General features: G+C 50.2%; 1 protein-coding gene across 1 annotated transcript; it reads left to right on the top strand.

Annotated features, from left to right (window-relative positions):
• FAM83A (family with sequence similarity 83 member A) lies at positions 1 to 20,119 on the top strand. The gene is made up of 4 exons (XM_063080115.1): positions 1 to 480; positions 7,662 to 7,829; positions 8,620 to 8,744; positions 19,520 to 20,119. Exons 1-4 carry the CDS (start codon positions 1 to 3, stop codon positions 20,052 to 20,054), a joined length of 1,308 nt encoding a protein of 435 aa, XP_062936185.1. The 3' UTR covers positions 20,055 to 20,119.
• Positions 20,120 to 23,670: the final 3,551 nt, after the last annotated feature.

Genomic DNA, 23,670 nt, shown 5'->3' on the forward strand with positions numbered 1-23,670 from the left:
ATGAGCCAGTCGAGGCACGTGGGCAAGATCCGGAAACGTCTGGAAGGTGTCAAGAGCCAGTGGGTCCGGCCAGCCAGGGTTGACTTCAGTGACAATGAGAGTGCCCGGCTGGCCACAGATGCCCTCTTGGATGGCGGTCCCGAGGCCTACTGCAGGGTGCTCAGCCAGGAAGGCGAGGTGGACTTCTTGTCCTCAGTGGAGGCCCAGTACATCCAGGCCCGGGCCAAGGAGCCCCCCTGTGCCCCTGATCCTCCAGGAGGGACTGAGGCAGGCCCTAAGGGGCCCGACTCCTGCTCCCTGCAGTCAGGTACCTACTTCCCCGTGGCCTCGGAGGGCAGCGAGCCGGCCCTGCTGCACAACTGGGCCTCGGCCGAGAAGCCCTACCTGAAGGAGAAGTCCAGCGCCACCGTGTACTTCCAGACGGACAAACACAACAACATCAGAGACCTCGTCCGCCGCTGCATCACCCGGACCAGCCAGGTAGCGATGGCGGGGCCGGTGTCTCCTGGCCGTGGGTGGGAGGATGGGGATGGGCAGAGCCCGGAGCCGGTGTGTCCTGCTCTCAGGGATAGAGCCAGATGATAGGGGCTTGGGATGGAGTCAGGGGCATTGCTCTCTGCCTTGTCCTGGATTGCTGACCTCCGGATCCTGCCTGTCACAAGCTGGGTCCAGGCCACCACCAGAAGCCCTGTAATGGCTTCCTGCCTGGCCTTCCTCTTCCATCGTGCTCCCCAGCCACCCAGTCTCCAGGCTGCAGTCGAGCCCTTTTTCTCTGCTGCAAATCTAACTTGGTCCCCTGCCTGCATAGAGCCTTCAGTGGCTCCCAATTGCCCGTACGGGAAGAGCACACTTGTCAGCGCGGCCGACAGCCTCTCCAGCTCCCCTCCTACCTCCTCCCACTCAACACCCAGCGCCCTGCACCTTCTCGAACCCGCTGTGCTCTGGCCTTAGGGCTCTGCGCCTGCTGTCCCCCTGCCTGGGCCCCCCACCTTCCCTGCCTTTCACCTGTCAACGCCTGCTCCTTCCTCAGGACCCAGCATGAACTTCCTCGGGAACCGGGTTAGGTGCCCTCTTCCATGCTTCCAAATGAAGGGGGCCACCCCACTGGGACACACCCTTGCCCCTTGTCCCCTCAGACTCTGCTTAGACCCATCTGCTCCCAGATGACCTGGTGGCACCTGAATCCAGCCAGTGGCCAGTCAGAAGAGGGAGGAGGCAACACAGAGGGTCTGCCTCCCCAGAGTATTTACATTCTAATGAGTGACTTTAGAAGAGGAAAAGTCCTTCAAGAGCAGAGCTGGGCTGATGGAATTTCAGGCACCATGACAGGCGTGCGGATCGGGAGGTCTCCCAGTGCCCCTGGAGTCTCCGGCCTTAAGTGGCTGCTGTCAGCTGGGGGATGGCTGGAGGGACAAAATGACTATTGGGCATAGGGGAGTGGGTGCCCAGCCTCCCTGCTGAAGCTGCAGAGGGCCAGGGGTGAGAGCAGACTCCAAGGAAAGAAATTTGTCATCTGTAAAGATTCTCTCTTTGTCACTAAAACTACTCATTTTGCTACATTTAGAAGAACTCCTAAAAGAACATGCTGATATTTAAACTCCTTTTTCTTGCAGGGTCTCTGTCTCATGACTGAATCCCCTCCCAAGATCAATATCATGTGAAATCTTGAGGTTCTGGAAAAGCCACCGAGGGTGGGGAGGCTGTGTGTGCAGGGGGGCAGGCAGAGGAGCTCTGGGAAATTAAAGGGAAGGTGACAACAGGTGGAGCACGGGCTCTAGTGCGCTGGGCTGCTTCGGAGCAGTATTTCATGTTTCCGTGACAGGGCGGCGTTAGCAACTCACAGACCGGCCCAGGCAGGCAGCCAGGAGCGGGCGCTGCTGGGGGGCTGGCGGCGCCACCTCGGGCAAGTCCCTAGACCTCCCCAGGTCTCAGCTTCCACGTTGGACTAAGGTCCTTTCCCGCTCCTGTTCCTAAGTGTGCTAGATCAGGTCTTTCTGCGAGAAGCCCAGAAAAGCTCCTCTCCCAAAGGGTGGGGAGCACAGCTGCCACTCACAGGGTGAATGAGGTTCCCTGGAAAAAAGCCAGGTTAGAGCTTGGGAAACGCTGTCCCCTGGCTGGGTTCCTCTCCTCCCACCCCCCACTCCACACCTAGCAAGACTTCCCCCTCCACCTCTGCTGACCCGAGGCCCTCTGATGTCCTTTGGACCAACACGGCATGTTATGAATTTAGGACAACATGTAAAAATCTGAAGACCTCACCTAAAAGTAAGAACTTCCAGCTCTTCTTAGCAGGTAGGCTCTGCTGGTGCTGAGCTGTGGCCACTTCTTTGGGTGGGTCCTCTTTGCCCCAGTCCCCACCACTCCCTGTTGTCCTAGACCCCAGAGGGCTTCACCATTTTGTTTCCTGCCAGGCTCCTGCAGGCAGTTTGTTATCTCTCTCTCTCTCTCTCTCTCTCTCACACACACACACACACGCTCACACTCACACACACACACACACACACACACACACACACAGGCTCACACGCACGGGCTCAGCGATGGGCCGCTCCTACAGCCACGGCAGGGGGCAGGGGAGCCGGATCCCTGCCTGTGGAAGTGAATGGAGAGAAGGCCAAGGAGAGAGGGGAAATAGGTTTGAATTCTCTCTCCTACGGCCTCAGCCGCCTGAGAGGAGAATACAGGGGAACAAAGCAGGGGAACGAAGCTGTAGGCATTTTCTGGAGCAGTTTCTACTCCCTAAGTAGCAGGAATTCTTCCTTCCTTCCTTCCTTCCATGCTTGCACTCCTTTATTCCACAAAGCAGCCAGGATGGCAGAGGGGACAGGAGGTCTCCCTGCCTTTGGGGAGCTGCCTGCCAGCTGCCTGCCCTTGGGGTAGAGGAGAAGAGAGCTTCGGTGGTCAGTAGCCCCAGGCAGGCCAACCCTCTGCGGCTGGGAGTAGAGGGCGGGGCACCAAGGCAGGCTTCACGGAGGAGGTGGCCCCCTGAGTGGGGTCTCAAGGCTGAGAAAGAGTTTGCCGGGCAGAGAAGGAAGGGAAAGGAATTCCAGGCCTAGGGAGGGTCAAATGCAAAGGTTAGGAGGTATGAAAAGGCTCACATGTCCTGCAGGTGGAGAGAAGCCATCATCCATCTGGCAAGAACAGATCTTGGGGACATGGGACCTCAAGGAGTGATAAGGGATGGGGACAAGGATCAGAGGCTGGTGGGGCCCAGAGCAGATGTGCTGAGCCTCATACGTTGAGCCAAAGAGTGAGAGCATCAGTTCCCAAAGTGTGGTCACGAGTCCCTGTGGGTCCTTGAGACCCTTTCCTCGGGGCCATGAGGCCCTGCCCTTTCTACCCACGTAGCCCTGTGAGACCAGATGGTCACGCAATTCCACTCCACGACATAGCACAGCAGAGTGATGCAGAAGCAGATGTGAGAATATGAAAAACAACACCACTCCGCTCACCACATTTTTATCGTTGTCTTGGAAAATGTAGTTCTTTTTCCTTAAAACTTATGTCAGGGGCCGAGCCCGTGGCACACTCGGGAGAGTGCGGTGCTGGGAGCGCAGCGACGCTCCCGCCGCGGGTTCAGATCCTATGTAGGAATGGCCAGTGCACTCACTGGCTGAGTGCCGGTCACGAAAAAGACAAAAAAAAAACTTATGTCAACATATAATGGTTTTTTATTGTTATTTAAAAATAACTAATAAAGAACTATTTCAAAAATTTCTCAGTTTTAGTTCCTAATACAGCAAATGTTAATAGCTATAATCCACATAAACAAAAGCTTTTTCAGATCATCAATAACTTTTAAGAGTGAGGCCAAAAAGTCTGGGAAGTTTATCAGGCAAGCCCAGGGCCACTGGAGAATCTGAAGTGAAGATAGGGCAGGGTCGGACTCCTAGCAGGGAAACTGGGAGCTGGAATTATTGCTCTTTTTCTGGAATATCCCTCCTTCCTCCATCCCTCTCTCAGGCTGTATCTGATGTAAAAGACAGACCTCAGAGTCATGCTCTTAGACCTGAAGCAGAATGACTGGGACATGGGCTCTGGGTTGGGGTCCGGGGCTTGTGTCTTTTGGAAAATTACCTGCACCTCCGGCTCCTCACCTGGGAAGCTGGGGTCATGGTGTTGAGAACACTACATGCGATGCTGACAGTAGGCGCTCAGCAAACAGTTGCTGTTACTACTTATCCCTCAAAAGCAAGCTCGAAAAAAGGAGCATCAGAACATGAAAGAGAAAGAGAAAGAGGGAATGTGTAAGCAGAGTGGGGTGTGGGGTGCTGAGTGCCCCCAACAACGGTCCTCAACATGGGTGTGGCCCCACCAAGACCTAAATCCCATTTCCCGTTCCACCCCCGCCCTTCCAGCAGCTGCAAGATTTTTAGCCTGTGAGAAACTCACATATGCCTGGCAGGTAGTGAGGGATTCTCAGCCAGGATTTGAGGTCCCCAGGATGGCCCTTGTGTCAGGGTATTGCCCCAGCAGACCGTCATGCCCATGGCTGGGCCCCTCCATCTCACTGAAGCTCCAGATTCCTGGAGCTGACCTGCGGGGCTCTGCTTCCAGACCACCTTCCTCCTTCTGCAAAGGTGTCTTGGAAAGTGTGTCCTGTCCCTCTCAGCCAATCCCAGCCCACTGCACTGGCCCATCTGGTTGGCCTTGCAAGAACCTAGCCCTCCCCACCCTGTTCCTTTTGTTTATGCCCACAGAGGTGTGGGCGCTAATTTTAACTCTCTTCCATAACCCAGATTAAAACATTCTCGGGATTCAGATCCCAATAGCCAGCCACCAAAAACATAAAATAATAACCACCTTTACTTTTGTACAGTGCTTTTATTTGCATTATCCAGGCTCATGGCTGGACCCCTCTTGCGAGACAGCTAAGGCTCTATTATTGTGCAGTGTTTATATGTAGAAAAACTGAGGCCGGGAGCAGCTAAGTGATGTGTGCAAAGGCACTCAGCTAATCTGCAGCAGCACCGGGACTGCAGCCGAAGTCCCCTGCCTCCTGATAGATTGCTTTTCCTCTCGATTATGTGCTACCCTTCTGTATTAGATTCCTAGGGCTGCCATAACAGATTGCCACCACACATTTGGGGCCAAAAACTGCAGAAATGTATTCTCTCACAGTTCCGGAGGCCAGAGTCTGAAATCAAGGTGTCATTTGGGCTGTGCTCACTTCAAAGCCTCGAGGGAAGGATTCTTCCTTGTCTTTCCTAGCTTCTGGTGGCTCCAGACATTTTGTGGGGGGGCACAGCTGCCTGGTGTGGGAACCTCAACCTTCATCTTGGTGTTATAACACCGCGCTCTAACCAGCTGACATCCGGCCAGCCCCCGGGCATTTCTTGGCTTGTGGCTGCCTCAGTCTTCACACGGCTTTCTCCTCTTCTCCCTGTGTCCATCTCCTGCTGTCTCTTATAAAGACACTTGACGTTAGATTTAGGATCCATTGGATAATCCACGATGATCTCATCTTAAGATCCTTTACTTAATTACATCTGCAAAGATGCTTTTTGCCAAATAAGGTCACAGTCACAGGTTCTGGTGGTGAGGATGTGGACATATCTTTGGCGGGGGGACCACCATTCAACCCTCTACTCCCCCTAAGTCTGCACACTCATGCAGGGGACTGAAGAAGAGAGGTATGAACCAGTTACTGGCTTCGAATTAATCCAGCTGGGAAACAATCCCAGCAGGAAGCAAACAAGATAAAAATCATGAGCCTGTATTTCTGAGCATCCCTTAAATCAGGACGCTGGGTTATTTCCAAACATGTCCCCACTCTGTTCAATCAATCACCTGCTCACCAACCCTGTCTCAGGGAAACAAGGATTCACTAGCAAAGAACTGGAAAGATGTACTGACCCACTGGGGAGAGAAGGAATTGTCTTGTTTGTCAATACCTTGGAAGAGGAGGCATTTATCTTTCAGCAAAGAGGGAGGGTCTTGGCTGTTTTCAGTGCCATAACCTCAAATGTGTGCAGACACATGATCATATGATAACAGGGCCACGATTCTAATGGATCATGGCCTGGTTATTAGAACACCTTTCCTGACATCCTGCCCAGGGTGAGCAATTTCTCCCCAGTCCCTTCCCCTGCCCAGGTGCCCACACACACTGAGCAGAAAGTCAGTTCCAGGTGGGCACCCGCCACCTCCTTGGCCTGTCAGTGAGACACTCTTCTTGCCCTTACTACTTCCCAGATGGTGGTGAGTTAAAAAAAAAAAAAATGTTGTAATTATTAAAAAGATGGTGGAACATTATTATTACAGTCATGTTAAAGAAAACCTCCATATTCCCCCATCTAACATGACTGCTAGTTTTAGCTTTGGGCTTATTTATCTGCAACCATAGATTCACTCACTGGCAATCACAGCAGACACACTACCATTTTGTGTTCTGGCTTTTTTTTTTTTCACTAAATTCATTAGTTGTTAGCACACCTTTTTTGAGCATTTATTATACAGCAGGTTTTACTTCAGCCCATAAACATTTCACTGTGTCTTATAGCTTCTACATAACCATCATAATTATGATTTTTAATCGCTGCCTAACAATCTGCTTTTCAATATACCACAATTTAAGTTTTAGGAAGGACTCTTGATTCAGTGACAGAAAGTAAACTTAAACAAGCTTAAGAAGAAGAGGAATATTCGTGGATATCCATGGTGGAAAAGTCAAGGGCAGAACTGACTCCAGGCGTGACTGGAACCAGGTGTTTAAACGATGCTGCTGGGAACCTGTCTTCACCTCCTGGCCCCACTTCCTCCAGGGCTGGCTTCACTTTCAGGCAGGCTCTCCCCAAGTGGAAGCAAGATGGATGCCAGCAGCTGTAGCTTGTAAACTACCAGCTAAGCAACCCTGGTAGAAAGGACGCCTCCTCTTTCCAAGAGTCCCAGCAAAAGTCCCGGGGGTACTGTCATTAGAACTTAAATCATGTGACCACCTCTGGACCAATCTCTGTGGCCAGCAGGGGATGCAGCGCTCGCTCTCATTGGCCTGGCCTCGGTCATGTGCCTTCCCCACACCCAATCAGGAGATGGCAGTAGCTCTGCCCAAGCTGCACTGATTCCTTAATGAGAGATTGGGGTGCTGGTGGCAGAAGGAGGAGGAAGGGGTGCCCGACAGGCAGGAGCACAGACTTCTGCAGTCTGCTGGTTATCTAGGATACCCATCCCCAAGTGTCTGCTATGACGGATGATGCAGTAGCTGCTGGGACAGCAGGACTCCCTTCTCCCTCCCACAGGGCCGCTCACTCTGGTCTAGTTTATATATGGTGCCTGCACGCGGGATTTTGTTTGAAGCAGAGATGGCCACAGTGTGCCTTCCAGCTCCAAATGGCTGAGGATCCACGACATTATGTTTATTCCCCTCCTCTGAACCTGCTCAGATGCCTCTGCGTGTTCTTCTCTTGAGGGCGTAGGGCCCAAAGGATATGTGGTAGGGCTGGAGAGGTGGGGTCAGGACAGGGGCAGGGGCCTCTGCTCCAGCTCTTCCTTTCCCTTCCTTGAACCCCACCAAGCCAGACCCTCCCCTTCCCCATCCTCTCCCCTCTGGGGCAGCAGCAATGAGAACAGCTCTCCCGGATCCACAGGGACTCAGGAATTTTGGTTGAAATCAGCATCTGGCCCTGACTTCTCTGGTAACTGAGTCCTCTGCCCTGGCCCAGGTCCTGGCCATCCTGATGGATGTGTTCACAGATGTGGAGATCTTCTGTGACATTCTAGAGGCAGCTAACAAGCGCGGGGTGTTCGTCTGTGTGCTTCTGGACCAGGGAGGTGTGCAGCTCTTCCAGGAGATGTGTGACAAAGTCCAGATCTCTGACAGTCACCTCAAGGTAGGGGTCCCAGTGAGAGTTCTAAAGGTAAATTGTATTAGTCAGGATAGGATAGGCTATGCCGTGGTAACAAATGCCCCTGATCTCAATGGCTGAACACAATAAAGGTTTATTTGTTGCTCATACAAAGTCCTGTGTAGGTCAGACAGCCCTTCTCTGTCTTGTAGCTACATTATAAGGAATACTGGCCTCCAAGATAGCAGTGACAGGGAAAGAGAGGGCTGGAGGATTCTGCAGAATGTTTTTAGTATCTGACCTGGAAGAGATTTTCATCGCTTCTACCCATAACCCATTGACCTCACCTAGGTGCCTAGGGGCTGGGAAGTGTAAAGGGGCCATGGCTATCTGGGGAGCAGCATCTCTGCCACTTCTTTTCTCCTCTCAGCTGGGGAAACCCAGGGGACACACCTCACAGGTCAAGGCAACCCCCAGGGCCAGCTGAATGCATTTTTAGAACGCTCTGGCCCCAACACGAAGCTGGTCCAAGATCAAGGTGCTGGCAGATTCAGCGGCTGATGAAGGTTCACTTCCTCGTTCATACATGCCTTCTGGCTGTGTCCTCACATGGCAGAAGAAACGAGGGAGCCCTCTGGGGTCTCTTCTGCAAGGGCACTAATCCCATCCGTGAGGGCTGTCCCCTCATGAGCTAATCACCTCCCAAAGGCTCCACTTCCCAATACCATCACACTGGGGATTAGGTTTCAACATATGAATTTGGAGGGGACACAAACATTCAGTCTGTCGCCCAAATGTGTATCTGTAAACACATGATTGGTATTCCTTCCAACAGAACATTTCCATCCGGAGCGTGGAAGGAGAGGTGTACTGTGCCAAATCAGGCAGGAAATTCGCTGGCCAAATCCAAGAGAAGTTCATCATCTCAGACTGGAGATTTGTCCTGTCTGGATCATACAGGTAAGTGCTGGATTCATCTCTTGTCAAGGCTTCATGGGAGCTAAGGGCTGGGCAAGGTGCAGACCAGCCGCTCAGACCCACACATCACCAGTTATTCCCAGGACGCTCCTCCTCTGCCCAGAGCCAGAGCTTCCACACCCATGAGGCTGGAGGCAGGAAATCTGGGTCCTTCCTGGGAGGACTTCATCCCTTGACTGTCATCAAGGGCAGTTTTCCTTGATATTGCAACAGGACACAGAATCCTCTTTTCCCTCCTCAAATCTCTTGGGCATCTCATTTTATTTTTAAAATTTTTATTATTTTAATGTAACAAACCTATTGGGATTTATTAATAACACACCAGCCAACTCGATTCTTTTCAGCATACTCACAGTGTTGTGCAACTATCACCACAATTCATTTTTGGAACATTATCATCATCCTGTTAAGAAGCCCTGTGCCCCTTAGTGGTCACCCCCCATTTCCCCCCAGATCCCCCTACTCCTAGGCAACTACTAATCTACTTTCTGTCTCTATGGATTTGCCTATTCTAGACGTTTCATATAAATGGAATCACTCATGTGGCCTTCTGGGAGTGACTTCTCTCACTTAGCAAAGCGTTTTCCAGGTTCATACCATTTTATGGATATACATGTTTTATTTCTTCATTCATCAGCTGATGAACATTTTGGTTGTTTCCACTTTGGGGCTATCATGAATAATGCTGCTTTGAACATTCATGTTCAATGTTTTGTGTGGACATATGTTTTCAGTTCTCTTGAGTATATACTTAGCAACAGTAGAATTCCTGAGTGATATGGTAACTCTATGTTCAACCTTTTGAGGAACTGTCAGATTTTGTTCCAAAATGGCCGTACCATTTGAAATTACCACCAGCAATACATGAGGGTTCCAATTTTGCTGATCTTCTCCAACACTTGTTATTGTCTGTCTTTTTAATTATGGCCATGCTGGGGGCCGTTGGATGGTATGTCATTGAGGTTTTGATTTGCGTTTCCCTGATGGCTAAGGATGTTGAGGTCTTGTGCTTGTTGGCCCTTTGTTTGTTCATATTTAATTTGTTTGTAAACACCCACAAGACTTCTACATCGAAATGACTAACCATCTGCTTATTCCAACAATGCTGCCTTGCTTGGGATTTTCTCTCTCTCTTTGAGACTTGCCTTTAGAGCTTAAAGGATATTCTTTTAAATGTCCTCAGTGGTAGCATTGAGAAAGTGAATTTGACAGTGGGTTTTGGAGAGGGAGGACATGAGAGAGCAATCAGGGAACGGAGGAACAGCCTATGGTCATCTGAGGACATTTTGTTTAAGAAGGTAATGAGTGCGACAGAGAGCAGAGGGGACAACTGGTTGCATTTCATCTCACTCCTTGCACTGCGCACACACAGCAGTGACTGGCGAGCAGAAAGACAGACACACTGGGAATGCACTGGGAGTCAGGGAAGACTGGCAGCATGCAGGCCAGGGTGGACAGGGGATGGGTGTGCATCGTAATGCACCCTCTTTCCCTGGGGAGCAGGAGCCCAGGATGCTGTTATAAAGCCAGGTGAAAGCAACTGCAAAATCTCCAGCCAAAGAGGGCTGAGATAAAGGGAGAGAGAGAAAGGGAAAACTCGTCACATTTAAAAAGTACTAGCTTGGGGCTGGCTGGTTAGCTCAGTTGGTTAGAACTCAGTGTTATCACACCAAGATCAAGGGTTTGGATCCCTGTACCAGCCAGCTGACTAAAAATAAAACAAAATGTACGAGGTTTATTTAACCTTATTAGTGCCTTTTAGCTTAAATCCTACTTTTTATGATATTAATATTGCTACCTCTGGCTTCCTTTGGCTTATATTTGCAGTGGTCTTGGTCCATTGAGGCTGCTAGAACAAAATATCATAAACTGGATGGCTTATAAACAACAGAAATTTATTTCTCACAGTTCTAGAGGCTGGAAAGTTCAAGATCAAGACACCAGTAGATTTGGTGTCTGGAGAGGGCCCACTTGCTGATTCATAGCCACTGTCTTCTCCCTGTGTCCTCACATGGTGATAGAGCTCTCCGGGCCTCTTTTACAAGGGCACTAATCCCATCCATGAGGGCTCCAACCTCATGACCGAGTCACTTTGCAAAGGCCCCACCTCCATATACGGTCACACTGGGGATTAAACAACATGAATTTGGACGGGGTGACTTCAGCCCCACTTCGCCTCTCTTGGGCCTCTCTGCACCTTTCTCTGAGCCTTGTTATCCTCAGCTGTGCAATGGGGACCTGTAACCCCTGCCTCTCAGACTGCAGTGAAAGCTGAATGAGTAGTTGTCCTTCTTCCACGGGAAATGCTGTTGTTTCATAACTAATATGCCAGGAGGGGCTCTGAGAGGAGTGAGTCAGCCCTCAGGGACAGCTCCAGCATCCCAGGGTCCCCGAGCCCCATATGCATTTTGTCCACAGCTTCTCTCCTCATCCTTTTTTTATGAACCAAGAGTGCCCCGTAGAAATCAGAGCCCACCTGGTTCTGATCCCCGGGCCCTAAATCCAGTCCTCAGTTGTTCTGAAAGGGACTCAGGTGGGGCTGAGCCGCCTTCCCCAAGTGGCCAAAGCCACCCCTCAGCCTTTCCTTCCTTCCCTGCAGAGGGACCAAGGCCTTTGGGCAGCAAATGAATGATGGCCAAGGAGGGATTTCAGCCTAAAACCCAAACTAAGGACTCAAGGCTTCTGACCTTGACCTCTGATCTTGACCAAAGTGCCATTAGACCCAGTTCACCACCTGCCTGGGAAGGGTCAGGTTTGTGCCTTGGCAGTTTTCCCAGATCCAAGGAGCCAAGCCTAGAGTGAAGGGTCCACCATAGCTGAGGAATTCTCTCTGACTCTTTTTATTATTATTATTATTATTATTATTATTATTATTATTGTGAAATTTACATAAGCTAAAATTAACAATTTTTAAATGTGCAATTCATCAGTGTGCAGAAAGAACAAAAAATGTAGAATACTGGCCAGCTGCCAAAAACAAAACAAAAATGTACAATTCAGTGGCATTGAATACACTCACAATGTTGTGCAACTATCACCACTACCTAGTTCCAAAATATTTTCGTCACCCCAAGAAGAAACCCTATACCCATTTAGCAGTCACTCCCCATTTCCCCTCTCTCTCCAACCCCTAGCAATCACCAATCTGCATTCTCTCTCTATGGGTTTAACTATTCTGGGTATTTCATGTAAATGGAATCATACAATAAGTGGCATTTTGTGGCTGGCTTCTTTCACTTAACAATGTTTCAAGATTCATTGAAGCTGTAGCATGTTTCAGTATTTTATCCCTTTTCATGGCTGAACAATATTCCATTGAATGGACATACCGTCATTTGTTGATTTCATCCATCAATAGACATTTGGGTTGTTTCCACCTTTTGGGGATTGTGATTCTTGCAGAACTCTTGAAACTCCATTCGCAGGCATGCATTCTCTTCTGGGGACTCAGGCTTTGCCTCAGTAGAGGGAAGGAGGAGTTACTGGAAACTTTGGAAAGAAACCAAAGAACAGGTGCCAAGGGTGCTCCCTCCCTCCAGGAGCCCCCAGACATGATCTACTTTTAAATGATCTGAACTTCAATAGATCAAAGTGTGGATGTCTTAAAAAAAAAAAAAATTCTTGTCTTAAAACTCTTATTTACAAAGCCCTGCCGGGTTGGCCCGTGGCTCACTCGGGAGAGCGTGGTGCTGACAACACCAAGTCAAGGGTTAAGATCCCCTTACCAGTCATCTTTAAAAAAAAAAAAAAAAAAAATACAAAGCCCTGCCCCAAAGTTAAAGATGAGGTAGAAAAATTACTTTCCAGAAATTATGCACCCTTCCAATGCACCAGGGGCGTTTCACGTGACCATGGGGGTGGTCATCTCCATGGAAAGAAGAAGGCCTGGGAACAAATCATTTGGAAAGTGCTAAGAGTCACTGGATGGAAAGATGAAAGGCTGAGGAACAAGTTCCCAACATCTGTGCACATAATGAAAGCAGATAAAGGAGCTTAAGCACTACGGGGGAGGAAGGGATTTTGAACCAAAGGAGCATTTCAGGGAGATCAGAACTGGGCCTGCGCTGGGAGGGGTGGCTTCCTCCCTCCAGAGAATCTGTCTCAAAGGCAGGCAGGGTAAGCTGAAACCCATTCCCAAGATAAATTTCCCTTCAGCACTTGAAGGAAAACAGAGTCCCTATGTTTATCTTCAGCTTCTCCACATGTGAAATGTTCCATCCTCTAATCCCAAAATCGGTATCGTTTTTGAACAGAACAAAACATAATATCTTATATATTTACTTTACCCCAGAAGAACGAGAAGTTGAACTTGTTAGTCACTGTCCCATTCTTCATAGCCGTGTACGTTGCATCTCTCTGGGCCTGTTTCCTCAACAGAACAAAATGGAAAATAATAATTCTCTATAGGGTGGTTGTGAGAATTAAGTAAAACAGCAGGTGCAAATACTTAGCTGCCTGACATATGGGATGCACTCAAAAGATGTCACTTAAGACTGTAGTCTAGCTTAAAACATTGGTATTATCCTTTCAAATTTATTTTGATAATTATAATTCCAAGGGGGATCTGTTGGAAAAGGAGCAGTGTTTTGCTAAGCAGACTGGCGATTATTAGTTATTAGCATTCTTGTGCTCAACAAACAAGGGTCCGTTGTATAAAGTGGTTTGACCTCACTTTCCAATGGGTTCCTATGTATTAGCAAAGAGCCCTTATTATTATTATACTATTTTATTATTTTTGAAGCATTATTCCAGGAGGTAAGAGCTCTTCACGTGTCTCATTCCTTCTCCAGCGTTGCTTGGAGGGAAACTGCTAGAGAAACATACTTCTCCCCCACCTGCCTCCCCGCCCCACTACCACTCCCTCTTGCTGACAGAGACCTGAAGCCATCCCCACAGAAAGTAAAATGGTATAGAGTTCATCTCTCTCTGTCCTATAGGAGCTGTTGGGGAATTAAAATTAAAAACAAAATCCCCTTCCAACCCAGAAAAACAAAGGGAGAAGTGAAAGAAAACGATCATGTTATTGAATAAACATTAGATCACAATGTGGTGTGTATCACAGGCAATTTGCTAGGGATTGCAAAGACAGAAAGAAATCTCACTCTTTTATGTAGCTGAGTGGATACAACCCTTTACAGTAGGTAGGTTTTGCAATTTGGAGTCAGGTGACAGCTGAAGTTAGACCCATCCTCTCCCAGGAAACTGGGAGGTAGAGTATTCTCTTCCTCAGTGATTACAATTCAAAGAGATGAGGCTGGCCAAAAGCTTTATTAGCCATTGAAAAGATTTACACGTGTTTGAAAATTCTGAAAGAGAAAAGTAAGATGGGGAAAGCCTCCTCCTTTATTTCCAACAGGGAGAATTAAGCATCTTATTTTTAATTCGTATTTGCCTTTACAGAGCACATCATGCAGGGGTGGCACCTCACCAGACTAACATTGTTGAGCGCTGGGCCAGGGCCAGGGCCAGGGCCTGGCAGGTGTGATCACAGACTGTTCGTAAGGGTATAATGCTCATGACAACCCACAACCCTTTGAGGGAGGCATTCTCCTAACTGACAGAGGGGTTGTATCGCGGGATCCCCAAATCTGAGAAGACACTTGTGTAGTGTTTGCGTATTCCAAAGAACTAACTCAGTATTTCAATAGGTATAGACATTGGTTTATTAGGCTTACAGGCATTGCTGATGGTGGCTGGCCAGCTGGATATCCATGGGGTACATACAACCGTTATGTAGTGAACAGATCAAAACAGGAGTGTAAATCATTTGTAAGCTTACGTGCAGACACTCACCCAGCTCACGTAACTCAGAGCATGGGAGATCTGGCTGAGGAGATAAATTAATCTACTCACTACTCTCCTGGGAGCCAGAGTGTTTTAGCATCAGCATGCTAATTCATTCACTTAGGGTCCCTGATTCCTCCAGTCTTCTATTTGTCTTAAAGGGAACGTGCCTTTCCTTGGGTAACTACCTTGGCCAAGGGTAGTTTTGCAGGGGTGAGGGGGAATTCTGGTATGCATGGGGAGGGGGCATAGGGCTATGTCCAGCATTTACCCTACAGAAGGGAACTGAGGCAGGAGAGGGGAGATGATTGGCCCAGGGCCACCAGCTTCCTTGACTAGTGCCCCCAGCTGTCTGGTACCTGCAAAGGCCATCTGGGTCTGTCATCCCGATAACCGGAGGTCCTTGAAGGAGGGTGATTGTGGCCTGAGACACGCAGGGCCATTCGAATTTCTGTCAGTCCTGAGAACTGTGGAGAATCCAGGTGCTGGAGGGAGGGCAGGAAAACAATAATGTTTTTGCACTTGACATTCAAAGGTGATTTGTCTGTCAGCCTTTCAGAGGATCCTTTTCCCTGGGACCAGTCTCCCCTTAGAGTTGTCTCCAGTCAAACAAAAAAACAAATGAGAAAAAGCTTTCCACCCTTTTCTTTCAGTTCAGCTATCTCTGGGCTCAGATTTTGGCCTTCCTTCTGGTTGTATATGGTACTTCCAAACTAAAGAGCTCTGCTTCCTCAGCTGAGGCTAGGGGGTGGGGTTGTGCATTTCACCATTTAAGGGCTTGTTGAAAGTCTGACCCCAGCACAGGCCTGCGCAAGCACCAAGGACACAGAGCCCTTTCTCACTCATCAAGAAACATGGATAAGTGGCCACAGAATGGAATAGCGTGTGCTCTAGGATCAGCATGCACTAAGGAAGTGCTCTAGGGTCAGCTAGGAGGGAGCCCCCACTTCTGCCTGGCAGGTCTGAGAGGTCAGTGCCATTGGTTAGAGTTGAGCCTTGAAGGATGAGAAAATTTTCAGGGGGGAGGAGGAAGCGGGCAAAAATCAGGCATCGGGAACAGCATGATAGTGGCATGGCCTTCCAACTGGCCTTCTGGCCTGATCCCACCGCCATCCATGGGTTTTTTTCTTCCAGGAACAGAAAGATTTAAAAACTCAAGCCACTGTCAATCACTTCCATCTTTAAAATCCTTCAATGTTTGCCATCGTTCCTGGAAAAAAAAAAATCCACATCCTTATCAGGGCCTGTCTCAGCAGGATCCTCTCTCCCTCCACAGTGTTAGAACCACGCTGGCCTACTCCGAAGTCTTCCAGGCTCTTTCATGCCTCAGGGCCTCTGACCTTGCTATTTATTTCCTCTGCTCATTCCTGCCGTCTTTATTCTGCTAACTCCTCATCTTGCAAGTAGCAGCCTCCAGATCATGGCCTCAGAGCCCTGCTATCCTCTATGACTTTATCCTCATCATGATTTGTAATTATTTATTTGTAAACTTATTTAGCCTCGAGGTCGGGGATTGGACTGGGTCTGTTTTCTTCCCTATGACATCCCTGGCATGAAGTACAGTAAATGCAGTGACTGACACATTACACACGGCCATAAATATTTGTTGAATGAATGAAAGCACATGTTAGTTTCTGGCCATACAGTGTGGCTGGAGGAATAAAGTTTCTCAAACTGCATCATGCTTCACCATCCATTAGCAGGGTGTGAAATCCATCTAGTGGATGATGTCCAGCATTTTTAAAAAATGAAATAGGATAGAATAAAAACAATCAGAATACACTGAGGTAGGGGATGTTGTGGAAATTGTGTGGTTAAGTGTGTATGCAATTGTAGGTCGCAATGTAAAATGTATTTCTCTGAGAACAGCCAAGATAAATCTGAAACAGAAAAACAAAAGGGAGGACTTGCCCCCAGAGATCTGGACTTGGCATGACTATAGTAATCAAGACAATGTGGCATTGGAGGAGGGACAGACAAACTGACAAATTGAACAGAAGAGAAAGCTCAGACACAGACGCACACATGACTGGGCATGCCAGCGCAGTGGGGAAAGGAGGAACTGGAAAAAAATAATTCCCTATATGGAAAATTGGATTCCCACCTCACACATATTTTTTAAAAATCAACCCCCAATAGACAAAAGACTTAAATGTCAAAAAATAAAAACAAAAAACTTTAAAAGTCTTAGTAGAAAACATAGATGAATATCTTCCAGACCTTGGGATAAGCAAAGATGATTTAAACAAAACACAAAAAAGCATCGAACATAAAAGATTGCTAAATCTGACTACGTTACAGTTAAGAACTTTGGTTCATATAAAGATATCTTAAAGAAAGTGGAAAGGCAGGTTACAGACTGGGAGCAGAGAATCAGGATGCACACCCCTGGCAGAAGTTAGTGTCAAGAATCGCAGGAGCACAAGAGCACACAGAAACGTGGCAAGAGCTGCGAGCGGGCATTTCATGCAACAGGAGGCAGGTGTGGCCAGAAAACACGTGACTTGTTCAGCATCATCAGTGACCAGGAAAATGCAAATCAGGGCTAGGATGAGTTACCATCTTATACCTTTCCAACCGGCACAAAAATAACAAAACACTGACAATACCAAATGTTGGGCTTTTGGGATCATTTACACACTGCTGACAGAATGGCAAACTGGGACAATGACTTTGGAAAGAGTGTGGCTTTTTCTCCCAAAGCTGAATATTCACCTGGTATATAACCCAGCAATTCCACTCCTGGGCATATTTCCATGAGAAACTAGGCCATGCGTATGGGAGAAGACATGCACGAGGACCTTCATAGAGCACTGTTTACAGCAGAAGCAACCCAAATGCTCTCAGTGGCAGATGATGAAGAAACCATGGTAGAGCCACCCGGTGGAGTATTATACAGCAGTTGAAAATGAAGTATAGCAACAAGCCGTAATATGGATAAACTTCAGCAATGTAGTATTAAATGAAAAAAAAAAAAAACCCCAAAAGGTTACATATATGTTACAGACAACTAAAATAAAGATATTTGGGCTGGCCAGTTAGCTCAGTTGTTTAGAGCATGGTGTTATAACACTAACGTCAGGGGTTCAGATCCCCTGACCTGCCAGGCCCCCCCCCAAAAAAAAGGTATTTACTTTCAAGAATACATAAAACTTTTTTTTTTAATGGAAAAAGAAAAGCAAGCAAGCTGTAATCACAGGATTCATGATGCCTATTTCTTCTAGTTCCAGCACATAGGGATCATATGGCTGGATGTGGGTTATCGTCAAAATGCTAGCTTTTATTTCAGGCGCTGTGTTCATAGGTGCTTACTACATTACTTAAAATAACTAATTCAATAGCTAAATAAAAAATGGGTTTTGAATAGATCAATGAGGAGAGTGAGTCATAGGACAAAAATTATGATTAAGTGAATGCTATGTACTTAAGGGCCAAAAAAACCCATAAAAATAAAATGTATTTCTTCCCATAGGTTTTGATTAAAAAAAAAAAGCATAAAAGCTAAAGTACATGATGCATGGGAATGCCGAGAGCGTTGGGGACACACAGGGGCTGCAGGGATGTGAGGGGTGCTGGGGGTTGGCACGTGCAGGTGTCCTAGGGACACACAGGGGACATGAGGATGCACGGAGGATGCTGGGGGTTGGGGTGCGCAGCGTGTGCAGAGATGCCCCGGGTGTGTAGGGGCCTAAAAAGTTGCCAGGGAGTCTTTGGACTTGCTTTGTGGAGCAAAGCACACAGCTGTTTTGCCTCATTTAGCCTGAGTCCAAATACCACCAGGTGATTAGTTTCTGAGAGTAACTGAGAGCCTGCTGTCCCTATGCTGGCCTCCTTCCTTGTCACTGGCTGGCCCTTGGCTGAGTGAGCATCAGCTACTTGCTTCTCTGGGGGTGTGGGTGGCTCCTGGGCGGGAGTTGAGGTTTAAACAAAGCCTCATTGCTTCCCAGGATTATCCAAATCTTGTGTGGACCCCGCCCTGCCCCACAGAACAGGGAAACCCACCCCACCCCCACACAGGCAGGGCCAGGCCTTTTGGTGGCAACACAGGGCTGGGTGCTAGGGGCTGAGGGCCTCATTGTTGGTGGGCCCATTTCTGCTCAGTGCTGGTCTCCCATTGCTCCCCACCCACCCTGGGGTTCACTTGAGTAGAGACCCAGTAATCTCTAACCTGATGCTCTTGGCAGGTCTATGTTGTCACCAGATTTCCAAGGATTTGGGGGTTGGTGGGGATGAAGGGAATTTTCCATCAGAGTTAGAAAAGAATTTAGTTAAATTAAAAAATCATAAAAAATAAGTGTCTTCAGCATTTTGTTTTCACTTAAACCCTGTAAATAGAGCGCCAAGGACTGTCTTTGAGGGTGGCCTCCCATGGTATTTGGGTGACTTTCTTGCATAAACCGCACCAGTCACGTCTCTCCAGTTCCTATGGGCTCCCCGTTTCCTTTCTCATCTCCCAAAGACCATGCGATGCTCCCTCCCCTCCCACCTCTTCCAGGTCTAAGTGCCTGAAAATGGGGCTAAATCCCCTTCCCAGAGTCCTTGAGATTTTCATGAACACTCAGCCCAGCCTTCCAAGAGCGGCCACCTTTTTGCAGTTGCTTTCCCCAGACCCCTATGTGGTGAGAGGAAGCAGGTGTCCCACATTCCACAGGTGGGGACGCTGAGGCCCCAGCTGCTAGGTGACGCATCTGAGCACAGAGCAGGGCAGCTGGGACTCGCCCACTCTCGGCCCCTTTCTGCCTCCTCAGGGAACCGAGCATAAGGAGGGGTCTCAGGGCCAGGTATTCGTGCTGGCATCTTAATTCTCCTGCAAACCTTTTGTGGTCTCCGAGCCCCAGTTTTGTCATCAATAGGAGGTGGTCCCGGAACTCCCACATTAGGCTGACATAAGCTGCACGTCCCTGGGCAGGGCTGCAGAGACCCAGCCACAGCTCCTCATCCTGCCCCTCACTGTCCCTCCTCTTCCCCTCCAGCTTCACCTGGCTCTGCGGACACGTCCACCGGAACATCCTCTCCAAGTTCACGGGCCCGGCGGTGGAGCCATTTGACGAGGAGTTCCGCCACCTCTATGCCTCCTCCAAGCCTGTGATGGGGCTGAAGTCCCCCCGGCTGGACACCCCCCTGCAGCCCAGAGCGGGCCACAGTCCCCCCGATGGTCGCCTCAGTGGCAGCAGCTGCTCAGCCAGTGACCGCACATCCTCCAACCCCTTCAGCAGCCCATCGACCAGCAGCAACCCCCAGAACCAGAGTCTGTCCATGTCCTCCGGGCCTGGCAGTCCTCTGGCCCCAAACCCACCTGCACCCCCCAGGTTTCAGCCCTATCACAGCCCTTGGGGAGCCCTGGCTCCACAGGTCCCCTTCTCTCCCAGGCCTCACGATGGCCCACCTGCTCTCTACAGCAACCTCAACACCTACCAGCCCACGCGGCTGCAGCTTGAGCAACTTGGCCTTGTGCCCAGGGTGATCCACACCTGGAGGCCCTTTCTACAGGCCTCACCTCATTTCTGAACGGTCCCTTTCCCCAGCTCCTTTCCCAGGGCCACGGCTGGGTATTCTTGGATTTTCTGGCCCAAGGACCCCACCTCAATAACTAACAGCTTCCCTTTAAACTAAAGGCACAGAAATGAAAGCACCGCCTATGTTTGAATGTGCCTAGTCCTGGGACCATCCACTTGCCCACCCCCACCAATCCCTGGGTTCCTCTTTCTAGTTTGGCTGATGCAGCACATTCCAGAAGGTTTCAGGGACGTGGAGGGGAGAGTGGAGCTAGGGGACAAAAATCATGAAAACAGGGCTCCTGTCTTCCAAAGAGCATCCAGAAATTTAACATTAAAGGTCCCTAAATCTCTGTAATGTAAGAAGGGGCAGGTGCAGCCCAAGTTTTACAAATGGGTAAACCGAGGCACTGAGAGGTAGATGGTAGGTGGATACTTCTGTTTCCCAGTGTCCAAGAATGACCCACTCACCAGAGATTCAGGAAAGAAAGATTTAGGAGAAGGTGTGGGAACATCCTGGATATTTCTGGGAAAGTTGGGGCAACTCCTCCTCCCTGGAAAGGCTAATAATACTGGGATATTCCTGGGCCGGATGAATTAGGGATGAGGCCTCAGAACCTGCGTCTGTAAACTGTGTGGCGCCCTTTGAATGTGCAGGCACTAGGGATGGGCAAGGCAGTTTAGCACACTCAGGTTCTTGCTTCAAAGAGCGCTGGGCTGGCCTGGAGATCTCTGGAGTCTGGGCTGGATCTAAAGGCCTTGAGCCGTCCGGGTCTGGGAATGGCGCCGCAGCGACGTCTAGGGCAGCCTGGAGCGACCCGGGAGGGGTCAGCCGCCCCGCACAACCAGCTGTCACCAGATCCAGTCGAGCTCCTGAGGACGGAATGCCCAGGGCTCAGGGCCCCATCCTTCCTTCTGTCGCAGGGCACCGGCCGCTGTCCGTCCGGGCGCGGCTGGGTCCTGAGGCTCAGGCCCGCGGGGTGTGAGGAGGAGACGGAGGGTGCGTCGCCAGCCCACCGTGGGTGGTTGGGGACATTCCCGGAGAGACAAGGCAGGTGCCGAGGCCCCGGCGCCATCCACGTCCAGGTTTCCGTGCCCTCTGCTGCCACCCGCCCCTCATCTCAGCCCATGTCTTCGCTGTCGCCGGTTTCGGCTCGGTGGCCTCTGCGGTGGCCGCTGGTCTCTGAGCGCACGTGGCATCCCTCTGTCTCTGCCCAGAACTCCCGGCGAAGGCAGGACCACCCTGGCTCTCGTTTTCTTTTAAACTGTATCCCCGTCCCCACCTTTTTCTCCTTAGTTCCGAAAAAAACTCAGCAGCGAAGCCGGGTTCCCGCTGGTTTCCTCAGCCCGCCCGAGGCTGCCGTCTCCCGGCGACGCTGAGACGAGGGCAGACGTGCAAAACTGGGCCTCCCCGTCTGCTGAGAAAGCCTGAGGAGGGCAAAGCCCGCCGGGGAGACCAGCGCCCCGAAGCCAGCGTCCCCGGGCCCCTCCGACTGCGCCTGCGCCTGCGCGGATCGAGTGCCGGCCGATCCCTCCGCGGACGTCTCCCTCCGCGCTCTCCCTCTGCGTGGTCCTCGGCCGCGGCAAACGTGCCGTTTCTCTTCCGGGCCCCTGAGAGGGGCGCCTGCGGGAAGTGAGGCGCGGGGGGCCTGGGCGGGCGGCGGCGGGGCGCGGAGGCTGCAGGGCCGCCCCCTCCGGCTGCTTCCACGGGACCACAGTGAGCGGTTCGCCCACGCCCGCCCCGCCCACCCGCGATGGTCGTGTGGCACGAGCCAGAAATCAACCCGTGTTGGGTGAGCCTCTGAGATTTGGAGGTGGTTCCTTTCTGCACCGCGATGCAGCTTCGCCTTTCCGATGCAACCTCTGAGACCCGCTTACTACAGGCTGGGCCGTTCCTTTGTGGGACTGGATTCCCAAGGGCCCCAACCCTGGGCTCCCTTCCCAGGACATCTTTGGCACCAGGAGACGAGGAGTGGTTTTACACACCTGGAAATGGGGTGGCCGAAAGCCAGAACAAGTCCTTATCCAAATTTCAAATCCTGCCAAACCTGGTCTTGTTCCAGCTTTAATTCTGCTCCGGGTTATAATCACACCTGTACCTCCCTTGGCAGGGCCTGCCTGCTGGGGCAGTCGATACAGAGTCTCTACTACAGGGTGAAGTTCAGCAGCAGCAACTGAGCACCGCCCGTGTGCCAGGCACCGTGTCAGCTCCGGGCGGTACAGCTCTCTGCCCTGAAGAGCTCCAGGGTCGGCTGGAAAGAACCTACAAAACCACCATCATAAAGAGCATGAGAGAATGAAAGAAATCGTATGACAGTCGTGTCCTGGGAGTCACAGTGGAAGGGGTGCTTCACCTATGGACAAATGCACCCCCAAACTAGGGATTTGACATCACAGCACCTACCACTGGCTGGAAGAGATGGGGGCTATTGATCAACCCTGCTCCCCAGAGCTTCTCTCTTCCAGAAATCATCTGTTGCATTCATTTCGTTCACATCAGATACTGATCTTTGTCGCTCCATCTTCACTGTCGGAGCCCAGAATTCAGGGCTCTGTTGGTCGGCCCCACAGGATACTTACAGCAGTGTCTGGGATAGTCCAAGTGCACAGCCATGCTCCCTGCATGGGGAGATGCATGCTCAGGGACCCCAGGACTGCCTGGACTCCCTCTCCCCAGGATGTAACAAGGAAGGCTGCCCCACCTGCACGTGGGCTCCCTGTTTCCACCCCACTTGCCCTGCTGGCCTGCCATGAAAGTGCCAAAGCAGCTTCTTCAAGTACTTCCTTTTCTGGACCTGATCCAAGAAGCTTTTGGACACAGAGCAACTGTCACTCACTTTCTCAGCTTCCTCCTGAAGAGTGTCTATGTGTCAGAACACTGTTATTAGAGAATGTAAACATTGCAGACACACACGTACACATAAACACAACCTCCATTTGGTTGCTGTTCACTGTATATTGTTTGAGACAGACGTTGCTTTTCAGGGCACTCCATCATTCTTTCCTCTGTAGGGTGTGGTGGATAGGATGTGTACAGGACGATGCAGGTGCTGGGTGGACAGAGGCCCAGAGAACATGGCCAGCATGACGGTGCAGTGTGGGCACAGGGCCAAGGGGCGAGGGGTGGCTGGAATCTGGCTTGTAGCTATGTCAGGGCTGCCCTCCTCCACTGTCCACTCCCCAAGTCAGGCAAGGGTGCCTTTGCACATTCACACAAAGACACCTTCTAGATTAGTGGCTCTGGCTTGAGGGCAGCAATTGCTGGACCCTCCCATTGAAATGGTTGCTGTGAAGAATCCCCAAGCTCTTTGAGCTCCGTCTTCCCTGTTTCACCTGTAAAACACAAGCCAGGCCTCGCCCTTGACTTTTGAGGAACATGGAGGAATAAGAAAGGCAAACCCTGGAGGTGAGGCAGGTGCCACAGGCTAAGTAAAGAGGACATCCGCAAGAACAGGGAGTAAGCAAGTCCTCCCAGGGGGATGGGGATTCTCCTTGTTTGGAAGAGCAGTGCGTTCCTAGGGCTGTGTAACATAAATACCACAGACTAGTGGCTTAAAAAACAAATGCATTTCCTCACCGTTCTGGATGCTGGAAGTCCAAGATCATGTTGTCAAAAGGGTTGGGTTCCT

The sequence above is a fragment of the Cynocephalus volans genome, chromosome 15 (assembly GCF_027409185.1).
Source record: "Cynocephalus volans isolate mCynVol1 chromosome 15, mCynVol1.pri, whole genome shotgun sequence".
In the NCBI taxonomy this organism is placed as follows: Eukaryota; Metazoa; Chordata; class Mammalia; order Dermoptera; family Cynocephalidae; genus Cynocephalus; species Cynocephalus volans.